The 18,462-nt window shown below is 40.7% G+C and overlaps 1 protein-coding gene across 1 annotated transcript in view; it reads left to right on the top strand.

The window, feature by feature from the left end:
• LOC148037950 (uncharacterized) overlaps window positions 1–18,462 on the top strand; it is a 58,455-nt gene extending 39,993 nt beyond the window's left edge. The window contains exons 3-4 of the mRNA XM_087676995.1: window positions 15,590–15,726; window positions 17,227–18,462. Of these exons, the coding sequence (XP_087533121.1) occupies window positions 15,590–15,726; window positions 17,227–17,821 (732 nt within the window). The 3' untranslated portion in view covers window positions 17,822–18,462. The remainder of the gene's footprint in view (window positions 1–15,589; window positions 15,727–17,226) is intronic.

Here is an 18,462-nt window from a genome sequence, read left to right as displayed (position 1 = left end):
GGCTTGTACTACTGTCTAGTAATGCCACTTCAACGGGCATCCCCATCTACGTCCTATTCAAAGTGTTCATCTCCCTCCCTAATCATCGCAAAAAGGCCACCAATCTGCGACGGGTCTATTTTCTCTTTGTTGACATCTTGGATGTGCAGTTTCGTGTTCCATTAGAAGTTCTGTAGCACTACTTGATCATCATGCGTAACAACTTTTCCATTATGACAAATCAAATCACAATATTTTATGCTATATACATATTTAAGAAGGGCCATTGATACTAGTGTTTCTATTCGACACATCCTCAACACATGGTTCAGTTGAAGAATCCTCATGAGCATGAAGAAGATGGTCATCCCTTTGAGATTTTTGAGTGTGCAAGCTCATGACAAAGTAGGGGATAGCATCCTTGGTGTGGTGGTCCCTAGGGGGTCTCCTATGGCTCGGCTTCGTCATCGACGCTAAAGACATGTTCAACGGTGTTCTGGTTCTTTTTCTTCGTGCTTGCCGAGGACGGCTTCGCAATTGTGTCCGGGGAGAATGATGAAGCCTAAATATGCTCAAAATCTAGCACCCTATTGCATCTACATTAATAATATCACATATCAATGTAGTCTTATTACGGTTTTAGAAATGGTGTATTCATAAAGCAAGCCTATAAGTTTCGAGATCCCCAAGGAAACAATGGCTAAGACCAATGTAAAAGAAAATATTATTCATTAATAAATTTTATACGAAGGGGTGCATGTGGGGGATGAAGGGGTGTGCTTCTTTCCATATACATCCCTTCTTTCTCTCATGCACAGCCCCCCCCCATTGTGTGTCGAACAAGAAGTTCTCTCTCTCTCTCTCGTGCGTTTCTAAAAGGATAATTATGGAGAGCGATGAGGATGAAGAGGACGATGATGCAGATATGTGTTCTTTTCTTTATGTTCCATGAGCAAGAGAGATGAAATCTCAACATAGATTTTGCTTTGATCGTATTCTTGGGAGAGTCATTCCTCTTGTGGCTCCAAAAAGTCCACCTTGGATCCAACATGTACATGAGACACGATACAAGTTGTATCCACAAACATGAGAGAAATGGATATCAGACTCACCTCCTAGCCATAGAGCCAAATGGGCTCACCTCGAAGCTTGGGAGTTGGCAACAAACTGGGTCATGACCACGCCCTAGGAGCTAGCATCCGATATTACCAGCCCACATTGTCTCAATGTATGATCGTGTTAGCATAGGGGCCAGGAGTCCAAGAGTGGTGATCACACAATTAATGTGCACTATAGGGCCTTGAGTCCTATAAATAGGATTTGGGTACCCTAACCTTGAAGTATCCTTAGTGCATTCACACTAAGTTGCACCATGAACATATACCGATATCTACTATTGCTCATCCAGATATCTAAGGATGGAACATCTAGGTTCTCTTTTGGCATGGCTAGTTCTATTCTGATGGTGAATGGGTGGTTGTCATATTGAGCTATGACAACTCTGTGTGACTCGAATACTTTCCATTTCACGTGAGTGCTTTGTGCCATGGTGACTTTTGTGACAAGAAGGGAATGATTTATCTCCTACAACATGCCTATGCATGTTAGATTGGTGCCACTATGAGTGATGATCTTTCTCGGTCTCCTTTATGACTTTTTCCTATGATGGATTCTTTGGCTGGTGTGGTGTTTTCCTTGGTCTCCTCTATAGCAACTTCGATTCTCCTCTGGTGGATTTCTTTGCTAAAGAGGAGAAGGCCTACAAGAAGCTCATACTCTCTAGTCCTTAATTTCACAAGAACTTTCACAAGATAGTTTTTCAACATTTCCTCAACAAGCAAGCTGCGAGATGCTTCTTGAATTCTCTCTTAATATCCTCCTATTCCCATTGTAAGGCAGAAGATTTCTTGGCTAGTTGGGAATAAAGGGCCATTGTGCCTTTTATATGTGCACGGGTGTGACCACACCCTTAGCACATTGTACTTTCATACATATATTGTGACATTAATGTGACATTAAAAGTGATATTTAATGTCACATTAAGGTCATAAATATGGAATGTGACATTAAAAGTGACATTTAATGTCACATTAAGGTAAATCTAGGGGAACATGCACGAGAATGACCGTCCGGGCTCTTGGGCGCCCGAACGGGGTTAAGGGGAGCCTAGAGAGTAAGAGAGTCCAGGAATAGTAGGACTCCAGGAAGTTGACGGTTGGCAAAAGGAATCCGTGGAGAGGGCCAGCACTTATCTAGGCGTGGTTGGGAGGAGAAGAATCACTCGTGCTTTTTCATCGTTTTTTCTGATCTGACTCTCCGTCATCTATCATTGGTATCAAAGCCGTGAGGATTCCTGGAGGTCTTCAACGGAAGGGCAGTGACGAATTTGCCCGCAATCTGTTCAGTCGAAAGTTCGATGGACCGTGAATTCATTGGTCAGACGTGACGTGACACGTCACGAAAAGAAGTCGCTGGAGTCGCTGGTCATACGAGACGTCGACAACAATCGACGGACCTGTAACGACCCGTAAGTCACTGGTTAGAAGTGACGTGACACGTCACGAAAGTTAACGTGACGTGTAATTCTGGCCACGGACCATATCGAAAGGGGCAGCCATTCTGTTTTACGTTAAAAAAAAAAAAAAAAAACTGATCGTGGGCCATCGAAAGCTGATCGTGGGCCATCGAATCTTGCCCATACCTGACTGTGAATGCTTCTCCATGAACACACCAACAAGACACGCAATTTCAGCCTCGACTGTATTTATATCATAAGTATAGGTTCAGCAGGAAGCAAATTCAGGAAAGCGACAAATTCAGGAAAGCGACATTAATGACTAGCGTGATTATTAAAGAAGGGGGCTGAATACTAGTCATTCTGCAAAGAAGCTCCATTTCCTGCGTGACCGACTTTCTTTGGGCGATGAAATTTATTCCTTACTCTTCGGATTTCTTTCCAAACCAGCAACCACAGCCTGCCATTAAAAATCAGGGAAGTACTTTATCTTGTATGCAAATTTCTTATTTTTGCTTTCCAATTCCAGTGTATTAATGGCAGAAAAAGGGAAAGAAAGGGTAATGGAAAGTTCTAGTTTCGGGGATCAACCTATGGTAGATCCCCATGAACCAGAAATACAAGAAGAACAATGGGAAGAATTTTTTGCTACGCGAGAGCAATTCGATGATCTTACTGCTCGTGTGCAAACTCAAGGGGTTCAAATGGAAATTTTAACTCAAACACTTACTGAAATAAAATCTCAGTTAACTTTATTGTTGGAAAGAGATAAAAATAAGATAGAAATCTCAGATGTCCCATCTTCATCGAAAGATTTAGATGTGACTATGCGAGATCCTAAGGAACCCCAAACTTACCATAAATTGAGGGATAATCCAATTCTAAAGGATATGAAACCACCTCAATTTTATGGGGAGGAAAAAGATAAGAATAAAGGCACAATATTTAATTTCCTCCAAAAATGGGAAGATTTACATAAATTAAAAAATACCCCACCACATCTCCAAGCACTGGAGGCTAGTTTAACTTTGGGACCCAAAGCATATAAGTGGTGGCGAACTTTAAAGGAGGCGAATAAAATACCCGAAACTTGGGCTCAATTTGAATCTGTCTTTTTGAAAGAATTTCTTCCTGAAAATGAAATGGAAAGAAATTGGGAAGATTGGGATTATGTCAGACAAAAGGGACGACCCCTACTAACATACCTGGAGGAATATCGTGAGATCATCCTTAAACTGGAAGGAATTGATGAATTCCAAAAAACAAGAGGATTCATTAGGGGACTGGATAAAGCCTGTAAAAAGGAAGTAAAACGGAGTTTACCTAAGACGCTGGAAGAGGCAATTAAATTTGCATTAATTTATGAAGATAGTACGCGTCTAGGTACACTCACTAGTCTCACTGATACGGAGCCCAAGTCTAAGGAATTGGAAACCTCAAAATTTGTGGGCAAATTTAAAAGGAAAATGCCATTTTTCAAGGGTAAAAAACAACCTTTTGAAAAGAAACCATATATGAGGCCAAAGTTAAGTCCTGATGACTTTGATAAGGCCAAAAAAGAAAAATTGTGTTTCAATTGCCTATCCCCTAACCATGCTGCTTGGAATTGCCCTCAAAAGAAAAAGGGGGAAGACAAAGAAAAGGATAAGGACAAGGGCAAGGGAAAAGAAAAACAAATCCATGTAGTGCAGACCTTAGAATTAAAGGGCCATGAAAAGTATAAATCTTTAGAGGTCTTGCACATGGATGTACAACATAAGTGTTGTATGTCAACTTCTATGTGGCAGCCTACTTTTGGGCCACATGATTTACTTAGAGTACATGGATTGATAGCTGGGAAAAGGGTTAGAGTCATGATTGATGACTCTGCCACACATAATTTTATAAATTATGCACTTGTCAAAAAATTGAAACTTCCCCAACAAAACAATGAGCATTAATATGTTGTTCGTATGATGCAAGGTCAAGACAATAAAATATGGGATACAATGGTATCCAATTTGGAAATTGAGATTCAAGGATATAAAGATAAGCTTGATTTCCAAATAATGAATATGGAAAGAGCTGATATTGCTCTAGGGAGGGAGTGGCTATGGGGATTGGAACCATCCTTAAAACGTAGCTATCACCATAATACACTGGAATTTGAAAGGGATGGTAAGACTTTTGTCATTCAAGGTGAACATGAAGTTTCTGATAATCCTTTGCTGTGTTCTACTGAAGTTCAGAAGCTGATAAAAAAGGAAGTTTGTGAGGTATATATGTTATGGTCTCTTCCTGTACAGAATACTTTTACTTTCTGTAATATAAAGCAACAATTTTCTTATGTTTGTGAGTTGAATGTTAATAATGAATTGAATAGTTTGTTAGATGATTTTAAAGATGTGTTTCCTTCTGATTTACCAAGTGGCCTTCCACCAGATAGGGGTGATATAAATCACCCAATTGATATAAATAAGGATACACACCCAATTTCAAAGCCACCGTATAGGTTAAGTGAAACACAGCATCAAGAAGTTGAAAGACAAATTAAGGATTACCTGGATAAAGGGTTTATTCAACCCAGTAATTCACCTTGGGCTTCACCAATTTTATTGGTCAAGAAAAAAGATGGTTCTATGCGACTTTGTGTTGACTATAGAGCACTTAATAAAATAACGGTGAAGAATAAATTTCCTATGCCCAGAATGGAAGATCTTTTTGATCAATTGCAAGGGGAAAATTCTTCACAAAGATAGATTTAAGATCAGGTTATCACCAAATAAGAATTAAGGCACAAGATGTTTCTAAGACGGCATTTCGTACTAGATACGGGCATTATGATTTTTTGGTGATGCCTTTTGGCCTCACTAATGCACCAGCTACCTTTATGAAGCTGATGAATAGTGTTTTACGGCCCTATCTAGGACATTTTGTAGTAGTCTTTTTGGATGATATCTTGATCTTTAGTAAATCAAGAGAAGAACATTTGGAACACTTACAATTAGTATTCCAACTGTTAAAAACACATTCCCTTTATGCGAAGAAAACTAAATGTGAATTCTTTGCACAAGAGGTCAAATATCTGGGGCATATTATCTCGAAAGAGGGAATCAACATGGATCCAGAAAAAGTAAGGGCAATTATTGAATGGCCACCTCCAAGGAACCTGGAAGAGCTGCAGATCTTCCTAGGTTTATTTGGATTTTATCGTAGATTCATTCGAGATTATGCCAAAATAGCTGTTCCAATGACAGACCAACTTAAAGGGAAAGGGAAAAGTTTTAATTGGGGAACAGACCAAAATGAAAGTTTTCAAAAACTTAAGGTAGCTATTGCTACAGCTCCAGTATTATTAATAGTGGATCCCAATAAACCATTTGTGGTTGAAGCTGATGCCAGTGATAAGGCAATAGGCGCGGTCTTATTACAAGAAGGTCGATCAGTTGCTTTTGAAAGCAAGAAATTAGATCGTGCAAAACAGAATTATTCTGTTTATGAGAGGGAGCTGTATGCAATAGTACATGCAATGAAGAAATGGAGGCACTATTTGTATGGTGCTAAACTTTTGATTTTATCGGATCATGAAAGCATTAAGTGGCTTAATGATCAACCAGATTTACACGGGCGTAAAGCCAGATGGGCCGAACTCCTCCAAGAGTTCGACTATGAGATAAGATATAGAAAAGGAAAGTATAATATAGTAGTTGATGCACTCAGCAGAATGCCCATCATTAATGAATTGAGTTTTACTCAGTTCACTTCCAACTTGCTTGAATCTTTAAAAGGGAAATGCCAGGTTGATCCGGCATATTTCAACATATGGGAAGCAATAAAAAATGGGGATCCAGCTGAAAGTGCTTCTACTGAGGAAGGAATGTCTGAGGATGTTCAACAAGGAAATGGGGCATCAGGGGTTGCTCAAACTGGATTCAAGTGGAAGAATTTTACCATTGATAATGGTTATTTACTCTACAAGGGTAGGGTATGTGTCCCGAAAGATATAGAAATAAGGCGCCAGATACTCTTTGAGTGTCATGATACCCCTAGTGCGGGACATCCAGGAGTTAATAAGACTTACAGTCTTATTAAAAGGTAGTTCTATTGGCCTGGAATGAATAAGGACGTCCTTGACTATGTGGTCAAATGTAAAAAATGCCAGGTTAATAAAGCTGAAAGATTAAAAATGGGAGGACTTTTCCATCCATTAGAAATTCCTTCGGGGAAATGGGAGAGTATCTCCATGGACTTTAGTGTTGCTTTACCTAGAACACAGAGGGGGCACGACTCTGTGTGGGTGATTGTGGATAGGTTAACCAAAATGGCCAGGTTTATTCCAACTTCAACTGATGTTAAAACACCAGAATTGGCTAGATTGTTCGTAGAGAACATATACCGATTGTATGGCCTTCCGGCAAATATAGTTTCTGATCGGGATAGAAAATTTGATAGCCATTTTTGGCGTGCAGTATTTAGGAAATTGGATACTAAACTTAGCATGAGTACGGCGGATCATCCGCAAACAGATGGGCAAACTGAAAGGGTTAACCAAATTCTTGAAGATATGCTTAGGGCATATGTAAGTAAAAGGCAAACTAATTGGGAAGAGTATTTACCGATAGCAGAGTTTGCATATAACAGTGCCAAGCACTCTTCCACTGGATATAGTCCATTTATGTTAATGTATGGGTTTCAGCCCAGAGCTCCTTTTGCAGTAGGACTGCATAAGGAAAAGGTTCAGGCAGCTAAAGACTTTTTGGAGGATATGAATAGTATGTTAAAATTTGCTCAAGAAAATATTAAAAAAGCTCAAAATCGAGCTAAAGCATATGCAGATCCTCACCGAAGAGACATCTCCTTTGAAGAAGGAGAATTGGTCTATCTTAAGGTGCCTGAACAAACAAAAATTATGAAAAAGGGACAATGTCCAAAGCTTTCACCAAGGTATTGTGGTCCTTTCATAATACTTAAAAGGGTGGGAGAATTGGCTTACAAGCTCCAACTACCTGCTGGTAGTAAAATACATCCAGTTTTTCATGTAAGTAAATTAAGGAAGAAGCTGGGTGATTTGGATAATCTAATCTTAAATGATGATATTGAGGAGTTATTCTATGACCAATCTAATCCACATGAACCAGAAAAAATATTAAATGTTCGTAATAGACGAACGAGGAATACTATTTATCAAGAATGTTTGGTTAAGTGGAAAGATTGTTCAGAAGAAAGCTCAACATGGGAGCGAGTAAGTACTTTAAAGAAAAGGTTTCCCGATTTACAGTTAGACCTTCCAAGTATCGTTTTCGAGGACAAAACCGATTCTTAAGGGGAAGGAAATGTGACATTAAAAGTGATATTTAATGTCACATTAAGGTCATAAATATGGAATGTGACATTAAAAGTGACATTTAATGTCACATTAAGGTAAATCTAGGGGAACATGCACGAGAATGACCGTCCGGGCTCTTGGGCGCCCGAACGGGGTTAAGGGGAGCCTAGAGAGTAAGAGAGTCCAGGAATAGTAGGACTCCAGGAAGTTGACGGCTGGCAAAAGGAATCCGTGGAGAGGGCCAGCAGTTATCTAGGCGTGGTTGGGAGGAGAAGAATCACTCGTGCTTTTTCATCGTTTTTTCTGATCTGACTCTCCGTCATCTATCATATATCTATCTAAAAACCTAAAGAGGTACTCTTGTCATTGTACTGAAAAACGTGTTCACTCTCTACTCTGCTGTCTCTCACTGCGCGTAACGACTGTCTGCCTCGATCTCTGTGTCTAATCGATTACTACAAACTGGTATCAAAGCGTAAGGTGCTGCAGACGGTCGTTAGGCTGAGGTAGAAGACCAGAGCTGGCAAGAGACAGCTCAAAGGCGAGCAGGAGAGTCGCAGGCAGGCCCGTGTGCTGGAGAGACGGTCAACTGGTGCAGCAGCTAACGACTGCAGGTGACGATTGACCAGCGTGGTCCAGTCGACGACAGGTAGTAGGCGTGAAGCAGTTGACGAGTAGTAACTGGGGTGTGGGGCGACTGGGCAGTCCAGCTGACTAGGGAACCAACGTCAGGTTGAGGACCAGCGGGCAGTGACCAGAACAGGGAGCAGGTGTGGTAACGATTGCAGCGGACCGGACGGGACCAGCGGGTGGGCGCTGACGAGCTGCGACCAGCCCATGACGGACAGGCGACGCGCGTTAGACGACAGCTGGTGGGGTTCCAGGCTTACGACAACGCCTGGCGGGTCAACGGACCTGTCAGAATTTTCAGAAAAATTCAAATTTTTTTTTTTTGAAATTGCTTATACCCGTTGACGGCGTTTCTCGTGTGTAAGCACAAAATCTCAAATTTGTGCAATTCTGGCCCAAAAATTTGGGGCTTTTCCTAGATTTGGGAAATTTGATGCAGGACAAGCAAATTTGTCTCAGAAATTGCAAGAATTTGTGACATTTTGTCCCCGACATTTGGGGCTTTTCATGTACATGCATAAATTGGGCTGAAATTAACCCAATTTCTCGACATTGAGGCACATTGGATCCCATGCAATCTGGGGCTTTTGCGATTTGGGCAAAATTTGTGCAGCATTTGGTCACTTTAGGTACATGCAGGTTGAATTCCGCACAATCTGGACATCAACACTTGGTAAAATTTGGGAGTTTTGCTGAAATTGTTTTATTTTGGCAAAATTGGATAGTCCTATGCATGACAGAGGAAATGCAGATGTGTGTTTGACGCTTTTGAGTACAAAATTTTGGGGCTTTTGACCGTTCGTGTCAAATTTTATGCTTGTAGGTACATGTACAACAGAAATTGCAGCTGAAATTTTGGGATTTCTCATGTAATGTGATGCATATGCCCTTGGAACAGCTGTAATCAGTTGGATAATGCTGTAGCACTTGTTTTGGCGCTTCTGAAAACTTAATTACAGATCTGAAATTTGTACTTCTGCGTGGTCATTTATTGCTGATTAGTACTTGTTTGTACCTTGGTCACTTGGGTGACAGTTTGGGCCTGCATTTGTTGGTTTTTTGGTCACATTTGGGCAGAAGAATTTTATGCACAGAAGAGTGCTGCAAGCAAAGTGTATTGGCTGAAAAAGCTTATGGATTTGTGTATGAAAGAAGGTACAGCAATGCCTACTCACTTGAGTGAGTTTAACTCCATTTTCAGCCAGCTGGTTGCCTTGAAGTTCATGATTGATGAGGAATTTAAGGCTACTTTCTTACTTTGCACTCTACCAAAGAGTTGGGATACATTCAGGAATGCTATGAGCAATTCTAATGTAATCCTTTTGTATGCTGATGTAGAGAGTGCTTTACTGATGGAAGAGATGAATCAGCAGAACAATGCATCCAGTAAGTCTTCCAGTGCTTTGCATACTAGGGGCAGATCACAGCAAAAGGGCAAATATGATGGCAAGGGACGCAGTAAATCACGTGGCAAAGATGTTGAATGCCATCATTGTGGCAAGAAGGGTCACTTTAAACGTGACTGCTACAAATGGAATAAAGAGAAAGGAAAAGGCAAGAAGACAGATGATTGCAATGAAGAAAAGAAGGACAGTCAGCCTGAGAAGAGCAGTGTAAAAATTGAAGAGGTGAATATAGTCACTCATGACAATGATAGGGGGAGTGATGCACTCTTTGTCTCTGCACATTTTGGTGCACATGCTTTACTCGCAGATACAGATGATGACATGCATACATGGATTCTTGATTCAGGTGCTTCCTTTCATGTCACCCCTCATCGTGAGTGGTTTTCCGCCTATACAGGGGGTCGACATGGTGTTGTCATGTGAGATTGCAGGTGTTCGCACTTGGCAGTGTGCAGTTACAGTTTCAGCATGGCTCTGTCTTTACACTTTAGCATATACGGCATGTATCTCAGCTCAAGAAGAGCTTGATTAGCATAGGGCAGCTAGATGATGATGGTTTTCATACCACCTTTGGTGATGGAAAATGGAAGTTCTGTAAGGGATCTAGGGTTATTGCCAAAGGTTGCAAGAGTGATACTTTGTATCCACTTCATGTATCTAGTGTGCGTGACCGAGCAGCCAAGCGTCTCTTTGTGGCATGGCCGGTTGGGACACACGAGTCAAACAAGAATGAAAATGCTTTCTCGTTTGGATTACTTGCCTTGTCTTCGTTATGCTGATTTTGAGCATTGTGATCATTGCATTTATGGCAAACATGCACCGACGTCTCACAAAAAGTCTCTTTCTTTGAAATCTTCTCCTCTAGGGTTAGTACATTTGGATGTATGTCAAATGCTAGGATTATCTTTAGGGGAAAAGAAATATTTTGTCACCTTTGTCGATGATGCTACACGGAAAATATGGGTTTACTCGATTCGTAGCAAAGGATGAAGTGCTTGACAAGTTTAAAAAATTCTTGGTATTGGCTGAAAATCAGACAGATAAGACACTTAAGTGTCTTTGCTCTGACAATGGTGGGGAATATGTGTCCAAGGCCTTTTAGGCATTTTGTGACAGTAAAGGGATAAAGAGGGAGCTCACTGTCCCTCATAATCCACCCCAAAATGGAGTTGCAGAGCGTGTGAATCGGACCATACAGGATAAGGTCCGTATGATGCTGTCTCATGCTACATTATCCCATGGTTTTTGGGCAAAGGCTGTTATGACAGTCGTTCACTTGATTAATCGGTCACCAAACAGGTCTTTTGGGGGGGGGGGGGAGTTCCCCAAGAAGCGTGGTCGGGCAAGCCACCTTCGTATGCTCATCTGAAAGTGTTTGGCTGCGAAGCTTTTGTGCATATTCGTAAAGAAAAACGCAGGAAACTTGAGCCAAAGTCTTGTAAATGCATTTTCCTAGGATATGGTGACGAGGGTGAACTGGGGTATAAATTGTGGGATCCGGAGAAAAGGAAAGTAGTACGCAGCAATGATGTTATCTTCCGGGAAGATCGCATGCACAAACAGCTCGGAAAGACTGAGGAGGTCCGTAGGGTTGTATTCCGGGAAGAAATACCTTTTAGACAGCAAAATGTGCCTGTTGTACAGCAGTAAATACCTGCTGTAAATGAACCTGAGAATGCAGGAAATGATGTTGGAAATGATCAGCCAGCTATTGCCCATGAAAATGAGCCATTCCATGTGCAGGAACAGCCATGACAGCAAGCTGTTAATACTGATTTGCAAGCTGAAATTTCAAGACAGCATTCTGAAAATGGAAATTTGCAGAAACAGCCAGCAAACAATGACCATTGGGGAGATCATCTAGGGCTACTAGACAACCTGACAGGTTTGTTCTTGGTGCAATTAATGTGGCTGAGTATGTCATGTTGACAGACTGTGGTGAACAGTCTTGCTTCAAGGAAGCAATGGACAGAGAGGACAGCAAGAAATGGTATAAAGCCATGCTGTCAGAGATGGAATCTCTTGAAAAAAATGGCACTTGGGACTTGGTGCAGTTGCCTAAAGGGCAGAAAACCCTTCCATGCAAATGGGTTTACAAGATGAAGGTCACTTCTGGTTCCTCACCAAAGTAAAAGCAAGATTGGTTGCAAAAGGGTACAAGCAGGAGCATGGAATTGACTTTGATGAGATTTTCTCTCCTGTAGTCAAGATGACTACATTGAGAACCATTTTGGGCTTGGTTGCAGTTGAAGATATGAAACTCATAGAAATGGATGTAAAGACTGCGTGTTTACATGGTGATCTGCATGAAGACATATATATGCAGCAGCCTGAAGGTTTTGTTGAACAAGAGAAAGGTTTTGTTTACATGGTGATCTGCATGAAGACATATATATGTAGCAGCCTGAAGGTTTTGTTGAACAAGGGAAAGAAAAAATGGTATGTAAACTCAAAAGAAGTTTGTATGGGCTGAAACAAGCACCAAGAGAATGGTATCATAAGTTTGATACATTCATGCAGTCCCAAGGCTTTCATAGAAGTCAAGTGGATCACTGCTTGTACACCAAGAAGATAGCAGATGACGGCCTGATTATCTTGGTTTTGTGTGTTGATGACATGCTGATTGCTGGCAGGGATACTCATGTCTTGGATTCATTGAAGCAAAGTCTTCATGGCAGCTTTGACATGAAAGATCTGGGTGATGCAAATCACATTTTTGGCATGCGAATACTCAAGAGATAGATCGAAAGGCTTACTCTATCTATCTCAGTAGGAGTATATCTCCAAAGTTTTGCAGCCTTTCAATATGGAGAGGGGGAAAACAATTGGGGTTTCATTGCCTCCATATGTAAAACTCAGTGCAGAGGACAACCCTACATCTGATGATGAGAAGGCTGAAATGGCCAAGATACCATACGCTTGAGCTGTTGGTAGTTTGATGTATGCTATGGTTGCTACACGTCCTGACATTGCTTTTCCAGTGGGAGTGGTTAGCAGATACATGACAACCCTTGGCAAGAAGCATTGGGATGCAGTGAAAGGTATTATGAGATACCTCAAAGGCACAAAGGAGTTGTGCATCTGCTTTGAAAAGCAAAAGGTATTTGTTGTTCGCTTTACGGATGCAGACTATGCTGGTCATGCGGACTGCAATAAGTCCACTTCTGGGTATGTGTTTACTTTCATAGGAGGAGCAGTCTCTTGGATCTCCTGGCTACAAATGTGTATTGCATTGTCTACTACAGAGGCAGAGTATGTAGTTGCCACTGAGGCATGCAAGGAGGCTTTATGGCTTTCACGTTTGGTGGGAGAGCTTGGCATCACAGAGTTACCTGTTCTTCATTGTGATAGTCAGAGTGCTATCATGCTAGTATGGAATCTTGTCTTTCATGCAAAGACAAAGCTCATACAGGTGAAGTACCACTTCATTAGAGGTGTACTTGACAGCAAGAGCATTGAGCTTGTCAAAGTGCATACAGATAATAATCCTGTAGACCTTCTCACGAAGGGTCTTTCGGCGGAGCGGTTTGCTCATTGCCGACAGATGATGTGAGTTGGATAGATATATTTATTTCGGCTTTGTACATACCTAGACTTAGCTGATTATTTTCTCCTCTTAAGGCACATTGCCTTTAGGTGGGAGGTTGTTGGGAATAAAGAGCCATCATGCCTTGTATATGTGCACGGGTGTGAACATACCCTTAGCACATTGTACTTTCATACATATATCTATCTAAAAACCTAAAGAGGTACTCTCGTCATTGTATCGAAAAATGTGTTACTCTCTACTCTACTCTCTCGCACTCTCTTTGTCTCTCTTATTGCACGTAATGATTGTCTGCCTTGATTTCCATGCCTAATTGATTACTACACCGATAACATTTGATTAAGTTATTAATTAAATGTGTAAGGTTGTTTAGCACATGTGATGCACATGGCAGTTATTTCATGGTAACAGGCCGAGGACTTTGAGGATGTAGTGGATGTCAAAGACAAAAGTTATAATAAGTTATGCCTAACAGGTATTAGGTGGTACTTGGTATCAGATTTGGACCTAGACCAATTTAATGGCCACTAATATCAGTGGTGATATTATAGACTAGGCATTAATTAATTAATTAATGCTAGTCTAAGGGTCAATAACTGCTCAAGGATACTTGGAAGACAAATTGGCCTAGCCAATTTAATTATTGATTGGTGAAAATATTTTTTTGAGCATTAGAATAATTATTAAATTAATTTTCAAAATTAACATTTTAAAAATTAATTTAATAAGCTGGATAATGCTGAAAAATGGTATTAGAAGATTGCCACCTAGCAAAACTTGCCCATGCAAGTGGAAAAAACGTTTGCAAGGGCTACTAGAAGTCTATTCTAGCCATTGTGAGAGAGGAGGTTGATTGTTAGAGAGCAAGAAGATGTTGCTGATGTGATTTGCAGCTACCATGGACTAGTCCTATAGCAAGTGACAACAATTTGGAGCCTTTCAAGAGTAGGTGATAGTAGCCCAAGGTCCTTCTGGTGCAAGTGATAGCATACATGGGGGGGCAATAATATTTTTGGTAGTCCTAAGCTGTAGTTGACAGCTTCCATGGTTGTTTGAGCAGGGCAGCAGCAATCTTTCAGCATTTCTTACGATGAAACTATAAAATTTCTATCTCTACAGCATTGCCTCTCATCCCCTAGCCATCTCTCAAGTTACCTCAGCATTTTTCAGTAGTTAGAGCCATTAGAGAAAGAGATTCCAGTCAATCTTTGCTGTAAATACTAATTTACAGCAAAAATTAGGGTTTTGACAGCTGCCTAGGGATGCATGCTTAGAATTGAGGGCTTGGGACTCGAATTCGAGTAGCTGAAATTGAGGAATTTCAAGGAGATTCAAGAGGCCAGCTAGCCAGTCAATATCAGATTTGGGGTTGAATTTGTCTTTCAAGGAGTAAGATGAAGGCCAATTCCCAAGCAAACCAAGGGCGAATTGGTTTGGAGACTTGCTGGTTAGTTTTGCTAGCAAGAGGCACTTGGATTAGTAGAGGAGGTCAGAGGATCTCAGTTATACTCCATCCATTTGCAATATAAGTTAAAGAAATACCGAAAGGGGTGCCAGTTTTGGGGCCAACAAAGTGTCCAATGTCCAAGATAAAGTGATAATAATTGCATTTTTAGTTTATGTGAATTTTATGCTTGCTGTAATTAATGTTAAGTTAGGTTATTTACCATCCTATCCGAGGAAGGCTGGTTTCACTTGCTCACAATTTCTTTTAGAAATGACACTTTTCGCATTTGTATTTATCGTAACTGTAAGCCGCCGGGTTGCTAACCTGGGGACCCATACTTCTTTCTTCTTTATTCCCTACCACTAGATGACACATCCAAGAATTGGGCTCTTGAAAGTTGACCTCAGGGTCCCGATTCCCATACATTCAATTGTAACCAAGTGTGGATTGTCAAAGCGCTCATTCTCTTTACTACAAGGTGTGCGACTACTTTTCAGTTTCCTCTCCCAATTTTCTATTTCTTGGTTCTTTATAAAAATGGGCAATTTTTGGATTGTGTAGGTGTCATCTAGATGCTGGTTGTTGAATATGGTTACACCTTCCATTGTTAGTCTTCTATGATTGAAAATGACATTTGAACTACTATAAGTTCTTCTAGATGGTCCTTTCGGAGTTCAAACTAAGGATGCTTTTGCGATATGAGATGCATGTTTGAGAAAGCTATATTGAACTCAATTTTACAAGCTTTGTTGGAATGTAGATCTTGGCGGGGAAGAGTATTGACGACATCAAAAGGGAAGCTGCCAAAGAGAAGGCCTTGATGGAGCGGGAAGCACAGGCACTTCTGCATTTGGATTCACATCCTGCTCATCTCAACAAATCTAGAGCTTTCAACTTGTGAGTTTATTATTTATCAGTTAACAGAGTTTATATCAAGAATTTATTGAAGTTTACAAGGCATATATTGAACATGCAAGCCAGCATAGGCATTTTTTATACTGAATGGATGCAGGTGTCTACTTAGAGATTCAAAAGTAAACGCATCGACCCAGATAGAACTTACCTTGATGCATTAGAGGATTGTCTTTTTTTAAAGTTATTTGATCAAAATCCTACAAGTTTGTGAAAATGCAATATCATTCTTGTAATATTATTATGGTGGCTGCTGCCAACGCTAGTTTTGAATTGATCATAAGGGTCCACTGTAGAGTTTATTGGATCAAAATCCTAGAGGTTTGTGAAAATGGAATATCATTCTTGTTATTGTATTATAATGGCTGCTGCCAACGCTAGTTTTGAATTTATCATAAGGGTCCACTGTAGAGTCATGTATTTCAGTATTGCTGTATTGGAACTTATCACAGCACATTATCTCACAACCAACACTATGCATAATATAATGGACAAACGCAACTAATTGTCCCACAACATACTTATTTTTGGAACTTCAGTTTCATCAACAGCAATAATTTCTCAATAATTTGCAATTCAAGAAACCTTCAATTGGATGACAACTGATCATAAAGGATAGCATTGTGTTTCGCATACAAGTGTAGATCTCTTATTCTAAAGATCTATCATTGATCTTGTGGACTTCATAAACTTTGTGAAGCTTGGTTAACTAGTAACTTCTTGAGCAAATTTTATTTTGAGACTATGATGCCTCAACTCCCAGCAAAGGCATGGAACATGGAATGCTATGTCAAAAATGAACACAAAAGATATGGAAATGCGTTTATAAATGCTGGCCTGGAACCATTCGACTATCTTGTCTGGTGGTCTATAGCCATTACATTGTTGAAATTGTGTTTCTGGTTTTTGGAAGTGGCACTCACTCAGGGAGAAGCTCTTAACAAATTTGGACTTTTGGACCCTGGTATCCCATACTGGAGTGTTCTGCACAGTATCCTTCACCATAACCACCATATCTTGAGATGGGCTGGTTATGCACCTACCTTTTGCCAATTGCTGATCCTCTTTAAGACTGGCATGCCTATCAGCCGCCAACACACTTGGGAAACTGTAGACTCTTGTCTTCTGGGCATCATCTTGTTAGCGTTAGCATGTCCCTGCAGCTCTGGTTGGAGCCCATGTGGTGTCTTCCTTGACATCATACTCCACTCAACCAAGATCCACAGGACCCCTATAAAGAAGTTCACACTTAATAATGCATCATATGCTGTATTTGCATGGTTAAGATGTGTCATGCTCATGACTCAACTGCAATTCAAGAACCAACCTTGGTGTAACAGTTACTACACAGAATTATCATGGATCAACTAATTTTAAAATTCCCATCACATAATGTCAGGTGAATGTACTTGTGATGTACTAAGAATTATCACAGTGAACTTCAGGAAGCTTTGACTAAAGAATCTCATTTTTTGATTGCGTCAGTGCAGTGCCAGCTCAAAGGGAACACATAACTTCAGATGCCTTAAGGAGACAGACAGCTGGACCTGCACATGGTTATTCTATGCATTCCACTTCTCTGAGGCCGCTCCATATAGACCATCGTTCTCACTTACACAATCAATTTCAGTTACGGGCAAATATACCTACATATCTTGATGATTTCAGGCACGGATTTCCTAGCAGGGGATTGCCTGTTTCATCAACAAAATGGTGGGGTAATTCACCGACAAACAAAACAGAGGCGATTGGTCCAGATAGAAAGGATGATATCAAACACACCTCAGATGGGTTTAATAATGGTCCAATACAATCTGGGAATGAGCCCCAACTTACAGACTCCAGAGATGACAGCCTTCCAGAGGCAAATAAAGAACAAACCATTACAGAGGAGTCCATGCCAGCTAGCATACTCACCCGAACAAGGAAGAATGCAGTTGCTAGTGGCAGAAAAGTTGTGGGACTAGCTGTGACAAGAGGATATGGAACATACCACCTTGCAGACAAGGATCGAGCATTGCTTAAGGCTATCTTTGCAGACTCACTCCCAAGTCTTTGGCAAGCAGCCATGTCGGATTGAGAGAGAGAGTACAAACTTGTTGCTCATGCTTGCAATATGATCCCCTCACTATGATCCACATTCAAAGGGTCTCTGTGATGTGTACAGAATGATTGGAAGGCAGCTCCTTCTAGAGACCAGATGTCCCAGGATAATCTAGGATGTAAGCTGCTGTTTTTGCATACAGCAGATTTTAGAGGGATACAAGATGCCAGGCATGCCTCTGTGATCTGTTCGTAGCATGTGGGGGAAAGAAAAAAGGAATTCATATTGATGGTATCCCAGCCTGTCACATATCTTAGTTCTTTTTTGAAGTTTTATTGCATGCCACAGGTGAACACACTTTTTTTGAGTTTGGATCATATGCACAAACTAAGAGCCATGTGATTTTTTGAGTTTGGAACATGTGGGGGACCGTATAAAAGTGAGTAGCAATAAATTGCAACCCAAGTTGAGACATAACATTCAGCATCTTGATGATTGTGAGCACTGAGCATGTTCAGAGACACTAGTCCAGGTGCCACATTTACCTATTGCATTCATAATGGTTATGATAGATTAGATTGGACATGTATCTGTATTTATCTTCTTTACCATGTCCTTTCTTGTAATCAACATTCCATTAGAGAACTATCTCATCACTAAGAATTTGTCATTGGACA

The sequence above is a fragment of the Lygodium microphyllum genome, chromosome 4 (genome assembly GCF_053477565.2).
Source record: "Lygodium microphyllum isolate KBCC chromosome 4, Lygodium_microphyllum_v1.1.10, whole genome shotgun sequence".
Lineage (NCBI taxonomy): Eukaryota > Viridiplantae > Streptophyta > Polypodiopsida > Schizaeales > Lygodiaceae > Lygodium > Lygodium microphyllum.
The sequence above is the reverse complement of the archived record's forward strand: the minus strand, read 5'-3'. Positions and strand labels throughout refer to the sequence as shown.